Source organism: Eurypyga helias, unplaced genomic scaffold (genome assembly GCF_000690775.1).
Source record: "Eurypyga helias isolate BGI_N326 unplaced genomic scaffold, ASM69077v1 scaffold10950, whole genome shotgun sequence".
NCBI lineage: Eukaryota > Metazoa > Chordata > Aves > Eurypygiformes > Eurypygidae > Eurypyga > Eurypyga helias.
Window position 1 is genome coordinate 75099 of NW_010226314.1, and position 13564 is coordinate 88662.

At 37.1% G+C, this 13564-nt stretch overlaps 1 protein-coding gene across 1 annotated transcript in view; it reads right to left on the minus strand.

Moving 5' to 3' along the window:
- The window catches only part of LOC104510396 (transmembrane protein 117-like), a gene marked incomplete at its 3' end in the record, with an annotated part of 134021 nt that overhangs the window by 72229 nt on the left and 48228 nt on the right, over window positions 1-13564 (minus strand). Inside the window, exon 3 of the mRNA XM_010152635.1 lies at window positions 3225-3324. Within this exon, the coding sequence (XP_010150937.1) occupies window positions 3225-3324 (100 nt within the window). The remainder of the gene's footprint in view (window positions 1-3224; window positions 3325-13564) is intronic.

Here is a 13564-nt window from a genome sequence, read left to right on the forward strand (position 1 = left end):
CAGCCATAATTGCTAGTTTATAGGCTTGTCTGGGTGGAATCCAATCTTTTTTTCAAAGTTATCCTACTGTGCCAAATCCCGTGGTGTCTGCCTCAAAAGCACTCTCCATGAGAACAGAATGCACATTTTATGAGAGCAGGAGAACATGTCAAAGCAGATACAGAATGCACTTCCCTAGCTTCAAAGAGGAAAAAGTGCAGAGACAGTGTATTGAACCCATTCCTCTCTTCACAGACATGTTTAGAACATCTAACACTTACTACAGATTTCAGCAAAGGTGATTATTAGTAGCAGAAGCTCCTGGCCAGAGGTACAATGGAGAAGCTGCTGTGCACCCATAGCATGGCCCCATTCTCGTTACACAATGGAAAGAATATTGCTGATGTTACTAGGAATTGAATCAAACCCTGTCACCAAACCAGTCAGTGAGCTGGGAAGTACTGAGGAGGAAGGCTCACTTCTGCCTTTTAAATCCAAAACAAACAGCAATCCAAAACATATTTTCCCATTTCAATCACTTCCCTGATTTAATAAGCCTCTCCTTGCTGTACTAGGGCAATATTATTGTTTACTGATTACTCATTTTTAAAATGAAATCCCATCTATTCTGCTTTATTCCTGCTTATTTCCAAAGTTTCCAATTAAATAGGGAATAAAATCTTAATTCCAGTATGGTTCAAATACACTGAAGTGAAGGCTACATCTGCTTTTTCATCTTCTCTTTTGTAGTTTAAGGATGGGTGGTTTCTTTACAGAAACTTCTGAAACATTAGAAAATATAAGCAGTGCTGTGAATAGGATGATGTGCAAAGGTTCCTTTAAAGGCTTGCTTTTTCTTCCCTGTTTCCAAACAGTACTGGAGGACTTCATAGAATATAATAATGCCACAGAAGACTCATGTCACTTTGATATCAATGTCATGCTGGGCTTGAAATAGAGGAAGTCAAGCAAATTCAAATATTTTAAGCAACATGACAATATTTGTTATACAGAATAAGATTGCTAAAGTTGGGCTGTGTGGGAAGTTTGCACCAACGTACATGTCCACTCTCCTCTGTTCCTAGTACCTCTCTACCTGACATTGCAGCATTTTTGATGTTCCTAGGCTTATCTGCCCTTAAGCACTGTAATTTCCATTGACTGTTTTATAACTTTTACCTAGAAATTTGCATTGCAGAAGCAATTTCACTGCGCTCCTTTGCTCTGAAGATCTACAAACCACACTTCTTAATTCTCCTTGTGAAACCAAAGCATGTTCTGAAACACGTTGACCCCCCAACCTCATGTCCTCTGCTCATCTTGAAAGCTAAGAGAACCAACCTAGTTTACAAACAGCCTCCCCGTCCAAACTGCCTTTGCAGTCTCTGCCATTCTCTCTCCCATTCTTCACTGACAACTCCATCCACCAATGGGATCCACGGTGGCACAATCCAATTGTGCCTCCATTGCTGAAAAGACCTGAGAGTGCTTTGAGTACACAGAAGAGGATCAGGATTTTCATGCTCCTTGAATCCAGTCATTTCCAAGCTTTATATAGTGCTGCATGTAATAGATTTTTTCCAGGAAATGAGAAAAGAGTGACTGAAAGCACTGAACATTACCTAATGTAGTGCAACTTGTATGTAATCTGTCACTGGAGCTCTAAGGCACATATGTATGATGAACATGACCCCTCTCAATTCAGCTTAGTTTATGCATCATCTTTCCTTCAACAGTGGGATAAAGCTGTGAAAGCCCATAAAAAAAAAAAAGGGTCAAGCTAAAGGCATTCAGAAGTGGCCATGAATTTTACCACTGATTCACAAGAAACCCACATTACTTGTCAACATCAGTCAATGCACCAATGCTGCAATGTCCTTACTGTAATGTATGTAGAGATGATCTGCTCCGCACTTGCTTTTCATGGCCAGCATGTCACAGAGCATAATTTGTCTCGGACAAACCACCAACACGTACTGAACAATCCTTCATGCTTTTTTTTTTTTTCCTTCTGCCTGTTGTACAGTATGTCCCAAATACGTGAAAGATAGAAGACAAATTGACAGAAACTCAGATGACTCTTCTAAAACCATTCCTACAGTTTTACTGGCTACAGCCTTAGCATCTTAGTCATTCCGGCTTGAAACTATTCCTGTAGTGTTTTCTCCCAGTACATACCAGAGTCCTAAAATTTATCAACCTTGGCTTGTTTCTTTGCTTATGTCAGAGATCACTGCAGTCACGAGCTACATACAGTAATGAGATCTTTTCCCTCCATATTTATTTGATATGTGAGAAACATCCATCATCAAGCAGTGTTCCCTGTGTTAATGAATTCCTCTAAAATTATGCTGATTCTTTTGAGTAAACAAATAGAGGTATCAATGAATCATTAGGAAAAAAAAATCAGATTAATTAAAACCAATTCTGCAAACTTAAAAAACTCATGGACTTAAACCTAATGTACATGAAAGTCACAGTCATAATTGTTAAAATTCTTACCTACACTAATCATAAAAACCTAATCTTACTTAAAACAAACAAAAAAATTAATTAACTTTTTATCATTCTATGTTTAAGAAATGCTTTTCCTGAACAATATAAGCATGTGCCCATGCTTCACTTTGTTCCCAGTTAGCTGTTGTTTTCTGGTTGCCTTCTGCTAAGCTGATCTTTGGGTTGCCCATATTTCAGGAGAGAACCTTCATAACAATTATAATCCAAGTGAAAAATTTATTCTTCTAAATCCTAAATTAGAGACAAACTTAATTTGATAGTTTCATATCAAACAGGCTACCTTCCCATTGTGGGCTGTAACTGGTTTATGTTCTTTCTCTCATCTTCATCACTCTCACATCTTTCAGTTAATTTTTCTTCTTTTTTAATCCTTTTCATTAGACTTGTCTACCTCTAGCCATTACTCACTGTTTCACAAGACAGCAAGTCATGATGTTGTTTTATAGCAAAGAAGGGCCACTGTGCTGTCCTTACAGAAATCAATGGCAAAGTTCCCACTCACAGCAGAAGAAATTAAATACTGCTCTGATACATTTTAACTGAAACTCTTCTAGACTCCCAGCTAATTAAATACCCCACCATTACACTACTTCACCTTTGTTAACCTTCTGCTTGGGTTGAAATACTTGAATACTTCAAGAAATGTATCCTTTCCACTCCTCTCCCCCATGAAACCAACAAACATAGTCCTTTTATTTTCTTTTAAAATGTAATATTACATTTCTTACCATCCATGCTGTGACAAAATCTCCCATCCAAGTCCCAACTGCAGCTACTTTCATAAAATTTTCATTCCTGATGCCCATGAAGTCTGTTATAATGTATGCACTGTGGAAACAAGAAAGCAGACTGTAAGCTATACATGTTTGCTTAACACAGTTATAAAGAACTTGCTTGAGTGAAAAAATTTATGATTAGCTGTGAAAGATTTTCCTTTCTTTTCATAATCATTTTTTTCTGCTAGATCTGAGTCTTGATTTAGAATTGAACCAGGATGGGTCAATTCCAATTAGAAATGGAAATGTGAATCTGATTTTACAGCCCATTTCTCTTTTGAAGGTGTCAAAATAATGATAGACAAAGGCTTTATGATTATGTAAGGCTTCTGGAAATGTAAACTATTTTACACTTTTTACCTCTTCCTTTGAACAAATGGAATTGCAACATTCTCAGAATCTGCAACTTTGCCGAATCTTTATAAAGAAGATATCTTTATAAAGATAATTGAGCCACTTGAATTTTCACTCTACCAGTTACACAGCCATGTTTTTTAACACAACAGTACAAGCAAGGTTTGCAGAATTTCAGTGACATGTAGCTGTTTCTTTATTTATACAATGTATTTTCACAGATATATTTTACTTAAATCCAAAAGAAGCATTTCCATTCTGCTTTAATAATGCAACAGATAGAATTTAAAACCTAATGCAATAGTTTGACCTCTATACTTTCAAGTTCATCAAGATGCTATAAGAATAATTAAGAAGGCAACGTTACCTGTGATGGATTAAAACCTTATGAAACAAATCATGGCTTTTACTCATGTCCTTTGCTGAAAGACTTTTATAGTGTTTAAGAAGAGATGACTCTCCTCAAGAGCTAACACACTGAATAATGATATCAATTATATTTTAACTTCCCAAGTGATATCTTTGTTCCAGATACCTGTAAAGATTGCTTATATCATGTTATGTTTGTTTAAGGGTGCGCACAAGCAACCTAGTTACATGTAGCAACTTCTTTGAACATTGCATTATCCATTATTCAGATCTTACCATTATTATATACCAAATGTTGTAATGTCTACAAGCTAACAGACCATATCCCTGCAAGCGGATCAGTGAAAGCTGATCCCACTTTCTGGGGCAGTTCTATTAAAATCTAAATACTTGATCAGGATAGAGGATTTTTCTAGCTGAAGTCCATGCACAGCACTGTGTCACTTCTTTGATAAAAGTTAGCATGTTATAGAGTAGAATTAATAACGTCATTGAATAATCTCATGACAGGTGTAAAATGGCCTTCACTAACAGCTCTTTTCATTATACACATCATGACCTTTCAGCTAATATGTCAGTAACAAAAATGCCACCTGCTTTTTTTTTTTTTTTTCCCATCTGTTGAACAGCATATAAGTGCTGGCGCAGATTTCTGCTGGAATTGCCACACTAAAAAGAAAAATAACACAAAACAAAACAAACCACACCAAAAACCCCACTTTTTTTTCCCCAAGCTATTTTTATTTACATTCCATGTAGTTAATAAGATCATCAATATTCTAAATTCACCATGTTGTATATAAGGATGCAAGAATGCAAGAACAGCTACACTGAGTTGTCCTAATCTCCCTGCTGCAACACCATGTGTCCAAGACCGAACACAGTGGATGCCTAGGGAGGACTGTGACCGCAGGCAAACACACTCCTCCTAGATATATTCTCCCAGCCTCGTTATAACTGCAAAACATTTGGAATTCCTTTTTTTCCTGCATCTTGGGTATGCTGTTCTTGTAGCATCTGTGCAGGTGAATAATTATCAAGTCTGCATTCCTTAAGAAGGTGTCTCATTATCAAAGAAAACACAAGAAACGTCAGTTGTAAGGACTGGTCCCCAAAAGCAAACCGTATTTTTCTCTTTTTCATCAGTGTGAAACACATAGAAAACCCCCACAGTTCTCATCATTTTTATACCCTTTTCTCATACACATTATGCATTCTCATATGCATTATACATGATTACAGGTGTACAGAAACTAAATGAACACTTGCACAACACTCCTGAAACACGAGCAACTCGGGTAACTCTTATAACCCTGTCGTGTATTGTGGGCCTGCCAGAGCCACCCGTGACAGGCTGATGTACACAACATGGGTTATCCAAAAAGGCTGAGAGGTCACTGAATGTAAGTGTCAACAAGTAGAAGAGAGATCGAACCAGACATAGGCTATTTTTTTAATAGAAATTGAATTTCTCCATGTAGTCACTTGTTTTTATGAATGTACTTGAAGGTTTATAATAAGGTCAGATGAGCTGGAGAAAATACTTCAATACACAGAAAGGACTTGAAAGCACCAGATCATCCTAACAGTCCTTTTTGTAATTTAAAATGTGAACATTTGAAACATGAAAGCATCCAAGAAGCCTACTATAAATTCTTCATCATAGTTTATAAGTAATTAATGCCAAAATTAAATATGCAAATTGAAAGAATTTCAGTTAGAGTTAAAATACCATATTATTATAGAGAAACTCATAAGAACATAGTCTGTGCATATTTTAAGTGTATTTACTGATTATAGTACAGCTATGACTTTTTATGGAACAGGGAAAATATTTTTAGCACTGTCATTATCTTATTAGATATAGTAATGAAACACACTCCTATTTTATTAACTATTAGCATTAAATCCTGTGTCTTTTATGGCTCTCTGCAGTATTGTTTTCATTTCAAAACACAACTCCATTTTTAATTTTCATATAATAGTTTAAATATAAATGAGAGTAGCTGACATTTTCAAAAAAGCCACGCTTGCCTGATGATGTTACCAGGATATACATTTCAACAGTACCAAAAATAAAATTAATACTATTTTGGAAAAATCTCCACTTTTTTCTAGCTTTAGCTAGTGGTTAGAGTTTTCATTAATTGGTAACTCTGTTTCAGGGCTAGGACCCACGTCTGCACCTTGCAGGAGGGCTAATAGCTGTTGGGTTCCAGTTAACTGCCACGGTCAGCCCAGATTTTCTATAGCTTGTCAAAAGGCTCCTGTTTGCTGTGCCACACTGGTATTCTGTAGCAAGGTACATCCATATTGCATGAATAGCACAATCTAAGAAAACAGTGGAAAAACACAGCAGTTAAAGCTCATAAGAGAGTAAAAAGCTCTTCAGAAATGGACAGGATAAGTGTAAATAATTAAAGGCTGAGGAGACAGTACTTGTGAATGTTATAGATAAAGGACAAGTTTGTGATTGGGATTTGAGACAAACCTGCTCTTAACCTTTGACATAAAACTGGAAGCTGTTTTTTGCAGGCCAAAGCACTGCGGAATGTAAACCACAATTTTGACAGAATAGAACAAAACAGAGGAACCAAAAGACTAAAGAGTCTTGAAACAGATAATTCTAAATCGAAGTCCAAAAAATACCGTTATAAGGTGCTGCCTACACCCATGTTGTTGCAAAAGGGAAATTAATAAGAGTGAGTCAGTAAAAAGATGTAAGAGCATGATGTATTTGATCACTTTTCTAGAGTTAGCAGCAGAGTGTGCACAGAACAGACAAAAAGGGAAACAACAGCACTAGCCCAGAGAAATTGTTCAAAGGAAGATATCAGAGCATTTTTTCAAAGAAAGATGACCCTTTAGCAGCTGCCAGAATGATGAACAGTCTGAAAGCAAATGGAACGTTTTTAATTTTAAGTTGCATGAAGGTGTACAAGCCAGAGTGGTGCTAACAACATTGTTCTAGGCACTGGAATAAAAGTCTTGGCTGAAACTCAGTGCTGGATAGTGTTTCCTTGACCGTCACAGGAATCTAATACTGCAATACATCTTGAATTTAGACCCTTAAATTTAAGTGTAAATCAGGGATCAAAACTCTCAGTGGAACCTAGTCAGGATAGTGAATGCAGATTAGACCATGATTCATCCTTACGCTACTGTAGATATGCTGGATGAAGGATTCATTTGCCTTACGTTACTGCAGGGTGGCTAGCATGTCAAAACCGTAAGTTCACATATCAAAAAGCATTACTAAACCTATGTGACTAAATAATTCCAGATACTGTGATATATCCTGGTCTGCAGATGATAATCCAGAGAGATCTGGATCTTTAGTAAGGCCTGTGACACATTTGACAATCCAGATGCATCTGAATTGAACCCTAGGTCCCGATGGACTGCAATGAGAGCACAGACACATTGAGGAAGTTTGCGTTGCCTTGTAATGACATTTTAGCGACCTTGATACATCTTCACTACACTTCAGCTGGCCCTTTATACACCTTAGAGTATCTAAGGCACTTGCCTGGCACATAGCACACAGATCGTGTTCTGTACAGAGTCTAGATGAATGGCACCCATAAAGAGTGGTAGCTTATGGGTCTTCAAAAAAGAGGACAGGCTTAGATATCTTTTACGTTGAGAGATAAAAAGTCTGTATATATTCTGCAGTCTGTTACGTGCTTTTCTGAGGAGGTATTATTATCTGGCAATCCCCCTAAATAGTGGATTATTTATATGGAACTCATCTTCCTTGGTGCACATGGCAAAGTGAAATGCCTTGACAATGGCCAACAAGTGACAGCATGGCAGTTCATGAAAGCTGCGAAGAAGTATGTGTTCAGACATGGCGCCATAAGCTTCCATTACTTTCTCAGTTTAGCAGAGGCAGTGTCAGAATAACTGAAAACGTATGTAAAAGACTGCAGATACCGTTCCTGATCCGTATTTGTCACCCTAACATGACAGCATGGCAAATGAGACACTTTGTAGCACTTTGCTCAGCTGATAAGCTATCCCTCTGCTGCTAAGAGCTGAAGTCAGAGCCACAGGGAACTGGAAGATGAGCAGAGACAGCATGACCTGCTGTCCTATGAACTGGCATATGATAATAAGAATGGCATAATGCATAGCTACCTACAGAGAGTGGAGAGAGCACAACAGCTAGTCATACAGCCCCTAACCATCCACAGAGAACACTTGAGAGGTACAGATGAAACTTGTACACCAAAACAGAGAGAATTAAGAGGCACTGAACCAGGGATTTTTCTTGACAAGATGTCAGAGGTAAGAGCCACAAGAGGCTCAGCAGGCCAATCTCCAAAAAACAACAAACTAGAATGCAAAAACAGCTGGGCCATAGCAACACAGATTCATGACACAGTGTAGAACACCTGAGAGGGATGGATTGATGCTGTAACTGAGCACTGATGGTTGGTAACTTATGTATAAACATTTTTTTTTTTTAAATCAGGCAACAGAATTGTGATTCTGAAAACCTCTGCTCATTTGTCTACAGGCCTGAGGGCTGCCTAACTTACTCTGGGGACTTGGCTTTTAAAGCTCCCAAGCCGTTTAAAATTCTGCTGCTAGGCATGTACAGGAGCTGCTCACTCTCCACAGGAATAAGCCATTTGACTTCTAGCTCACCTCCTATATTGATTGATACCCATAAAGTGGTTATTCCTGCACTTGGTTTGCCTGCGGAGCTCCATCTGTGAAGTGTTTTGCAAGCCTGGCTGTAAGACAAGGACCACTGAAAAATGCAGCAATTGCATTTCTGTTAATGTAGAAGAGGTGTACACACATAACTTAAATGGTAAAGAACACATGAGATTCCAAGGGGCACTGGTTCAGTGCTTTTCAGAGTTTGAGAACTGTCTCACTGCCGCTCTCAATAAGAAAAGAAAAGGTGATGACCAACTCCTATTAGGACAGTAGGTGGTTTTTTTTGTATATGATACTCTCCAACAGGATGAGAAATGTGTGTTTCAGCTTCCTTTAGGTGAGGGGTAACTGAAACTGTACCTTTCATGTCTCGTACAAACATCACCTTTAGCATACATGACAGACACTCCCTTTCCTCTGCTTTTAGAGAAGTGGATGGATGCCACTGGTCACAAGAGGAGTTTGGATTGGATCACAAGTACAGTCCAAATTAAAGTGCTTCAAGCAAGCTGGGACAGAATTTAAAATATATTACTGTCCTTAACATAGGCTCTTTATTGCAAATTGTAGGAGTTTCTTGTTTCCTGTATGGGTTTTGATGGACCCTATGCCAACAACCTCAAGCACTAGATGCCTAATAGAGTCTGGACTTCTCTTGAGAGCCCAGGTGGTATTCATACAGATTAACTTTTGCCTAATGATACTAGTCTTCCTAGGCTGTCTCCATAATCAGTGGATTTGACAGCAGTTCAGAGCAGGATATTAATTTAGATTATTTTCATCACTAAGGGCCAATAGCCTAGGAAAGGATTTGCAAAAGGTAGTTCATAATGGCAGGACTATGGTCAGAGTGTGTGAGAGTCTGCATCTCTACTGGGAAAATCTTAGGGATCTGCAAATTCAGAAGTGCTAAGGACCTCCACTGTGTGAGGAATGCAGTCTCCCCCGCCTAAAGGTAAATGTGGGTGAGTAGTGGCACATAGTCCTAGTGAGATTAAATTACAGGATTTGCTACACCTACACTTTTTTTATGTCAAACCTTAAATGACATAAATAAAATAAGAGACAACAAGTGGCTGAGTTGGGAAGCAAACCAAGATTTCTCCCCCCTCAGAGGAGCGACCTTCTACACCATTATGTAAGTGCTCTGACGAAAATGGTGTGCTACCACTACAGACTCCACTCACTACAAAGCACTTCCTATGGACAGAATAGTCTGGGAAAAAGCATAAAAGGTGCCTGAAAAAAGAATTCAATTAATTGATTTTTAAATCTATTATATTCATGAGATATCCTTTCCAAATTTTCCAGGATTTTTGCTGTTCTTGTGCAATGTGTATCGTCACATGTATATTCTGTTTAGTCAGACAAAAGAGAAACAAATGCTGCAGAGTGAATTTAGCATCTTTCTGCAGCAAAGAATGGTTACAATACTCGGGCAAGGACAAGTTGCCTGAAACACTTCTAATGTTATTGTGCTAATAGATGAATGCTCATCTAAATATCCACAGCACAGTCTTACCCGCTCCCAACCTCAGACATAAGCATAGCAGTTTTTTATGTATACCTGTTTATGGAGTTTGGGAAGGTTAAGTTAGGTTAGCAATTTACCAATAGACAGATGCAGAAGACATTTTCTTTTTTAAAAGTACTTGCTTTGCTTTTAAACTTGGCGAGATAGTGGTAAGAATGGCTTTGAACAATGCTGCACTGGCCTAACTCTTCAGAAGGTGACATGGTTTACACACATCCATTCCCACTGTTGACATTCAGTACAGCTAAGAAGAGATAAGGACAGATGTGCAGCGATATTCTGAGAACTGGCAGTTTCAAGAAATAAATGATGCACTTAAAAAAACCCACAGAGAACTGCTCATGTCATTGCCAGAATATAAACAAAATTAAATGATGTAGTTGGAATTTTATCACTCTGTCCAAGTACTTTGATAACATTTAAAACTTCTGTGAATTCCAGCAAAAACTGTACTTTCTATCTGTTTCAGTTTTAGGGGTGGCAGAGAAGTTCAAATGCATTATTATCATTTGAATAAACAAGTAACTGCAGTATTACTGTTATTCAGAAAGGGGAAATCAGAACAATTTGCAGTTAGTAGAAACCACTGAATGAACTCTGCTTGTGAGTAGCAGCCCAACTGGGAAAGAGAAAGCAGAAATACATTTTAGCAAATTTTAGTAGAAACTTGTAAATATTAGCAGATAATGCAATTTACATATTAATCATTCTTTAACTTATTAATCTTCCCTGAGCCATTGATAATTCAATACCAGAAACCTGCAAACAACATGTCATAAGTTAATGGACTAGAACTGAGTGAACAAAGAAATGCCAGCACAGAATCTCTGTTGACAGATTCTCAGCAATCATAACTGAATAGCATTTGAGCTGAAAAAAAAAAAATCAGAATGTGAAAGAAAATTGTGATAATTTCTTACTAGTATACTTTTAAAAAATAATTTACTATCTACAAAATAGATTTTTTTCCTTATTTTATGATAATGTTTTAAGGCTTTATACAGACTAATATTAGTTTGCATTTCAAGGGTCTACTGAAGTGACTGGGTGAAGCAAGGACCACATACCTTCTTTCAAGACTTTATTCTCAGGAATCTCTGATACCATGCAGCTGAATGAGAAGTGATTAAAGGACTGTCCTTTCAGCATGGACCAGCGGACCTCTAATGCTTTACTGAACACTGGAAGACACAGCAAGAATCTGTGTATTTGTGTCTGGAACAAGGTGAGATGCTTCACTACTGTGAATGTTTGACCAGTATTTGAACCTCTTGGGTGGAGTTTGAATTTGAGAAGTAATTGAAATACAGAAGAATGCAACATGCATATGGATGCCCACTTTTAAATCAGTGGGGATGGACATATGACTCAGCTTACAATTTGCATCAAAGCATATAAACATGTGGTGGACAAGTGTAATTGCTGCTAAATAGGCCAAAATTGAGGGGTTTTCCCCCTACATCAGTACAGTGTGGTACATTTTAATTTTAACATTTTTGTTTCGAGTTTTGCTGCAGAGACATGTCAGAGTATCTGAAGCAAAGAAGACATCCTTTATAGGCTAGAGGGTGATTTCCCTGACACGCAGGCTTTAAATGACAATTTCAAATCCATTCATATCACCTTCTACATAAGATAAGATATTTGATTTGGCTTGTGTGCTTTTAGTGCCAGTGCTACTGGTACCTCTGCCTCTTTCTTCAGAGTTATCAAGAGTGAAAAATGGTCAGGAGCATTTTACTATTATTATAAAATGGTAGGTCTGCAATCACTTGAAGGAATTTATTGTTTTAATAGGTTGGGGGAAAACTTAAAAATGTGAAAATATGAGCATATTTACCAAAAGCAAAAAACTTGCCAGTTCTCAAATTGAAAATAATCTTGCGGTTTGATTTAAAAATTAAGTTACTTATACTTAGAAATATTTAGCTTGGTTTTCTAACCTTTTTCTATGATCATTCCAGCTTTCTTTCTAAATCTCCGTATCATAAGCACTTTCATTATTTTAATTGCTTTTGTTGGTTTGGGACAGGAAATCCTTCTAATCTGCAAAAATTCTTGAGAGACTAAAAAAATGTTTCATGTCCAAATCACTTTGGATAAGGATTTATTGTGCAAGTTTTTTCTTTTGGAAAAATGTATTTCTACCTCAAACTACAATAGAGAATAAGGTCAGATATTCTTTTAGAGGATTCAGAGTTTAACTACAGATATGAAAATGTTCATCTTTTAACAGTAAGGTAATTTAAGGCTTAATTACATCTGAATAGTGTGGTAATTGATTTGCCAATTTTCCATTTTCGATTTAAATATTACTACTTCACAAGAAACTTTTCATCTTTCCTTATGAATGAAGTCCACAGTATGTAAGCAAAGTTGTGAGATAATGAGTAAAACAGACTAAGTCTTGTAATGAGTATTTTAATGTATCCAAACCAACCTTGGACTTTGTACCATGATTGTTAAAATTGTAAAAAGAATTACAGAAGTGTCAAGGTTGTAGAACAGGTGATTCAACTAAACCAATTTTTTAAAAATAAGTATTTCTTTGAAGGACAAATAATATTTGAAATTAATGACTCAGGAACAAGACTAGTCAGTGATAACATCTGAGACTGAATGGACAGATGGTGGGTCAGAGTCCTGCTACCTCGCATTTTACTAAAAAAGGAAGAGTGTGTAAGTTATTCCTGCCTTGGAGCTTGTGGGATGTTTGCTGAATGAGTAGAAAGGAGATTGGACTTCATGGAAGTTTGAGGATAGGGTGAAGATTTAAGTATTAGATTATTGACAGATCCATCAAATAAGCAATTAGTAATAATTAAATAAAGCATGTAAAATCATAGGAAAAATTAGGTTGGAAGGAAACTCAATGATGAACTCATGCTAAACAGGGCTAGCTGGCATTAGATCAGATGACTCAAGGCCTTATTTATGCTTAAAGATTGTTTATCTTAAGATACATTTATTTAAATGTATTTATTTAAAACTAAATCCTTTATCAAAAGCAAAGCTATCATAACAAACTTCTAAACAAAATTTAACAGGGCACTAAGGCGCAAGTGCACTTTACACTTGACAGCTCAGGATTTCTAGTATAAGTGGATTCTTCTGATTATGCCAAGACCTCACCCATTTAACACAGTGCTAAAGCAGCCAAGGATTTGGCACAGAATACTTCAATGCAAACAGCCAAGATTTCCTCTTCATATCCTGTTATTAGAGTTCAAGAAAATAAAGTATATGCTGCCACAACACCGTGAACAGTTTGAAGAAGGCAGCACTTCATTTTTAACTCCACTTCATCACATAGTTTAGTATTTGTTCTATGTCCCCCACAAAATAAGACAAATGTCAGTATTTT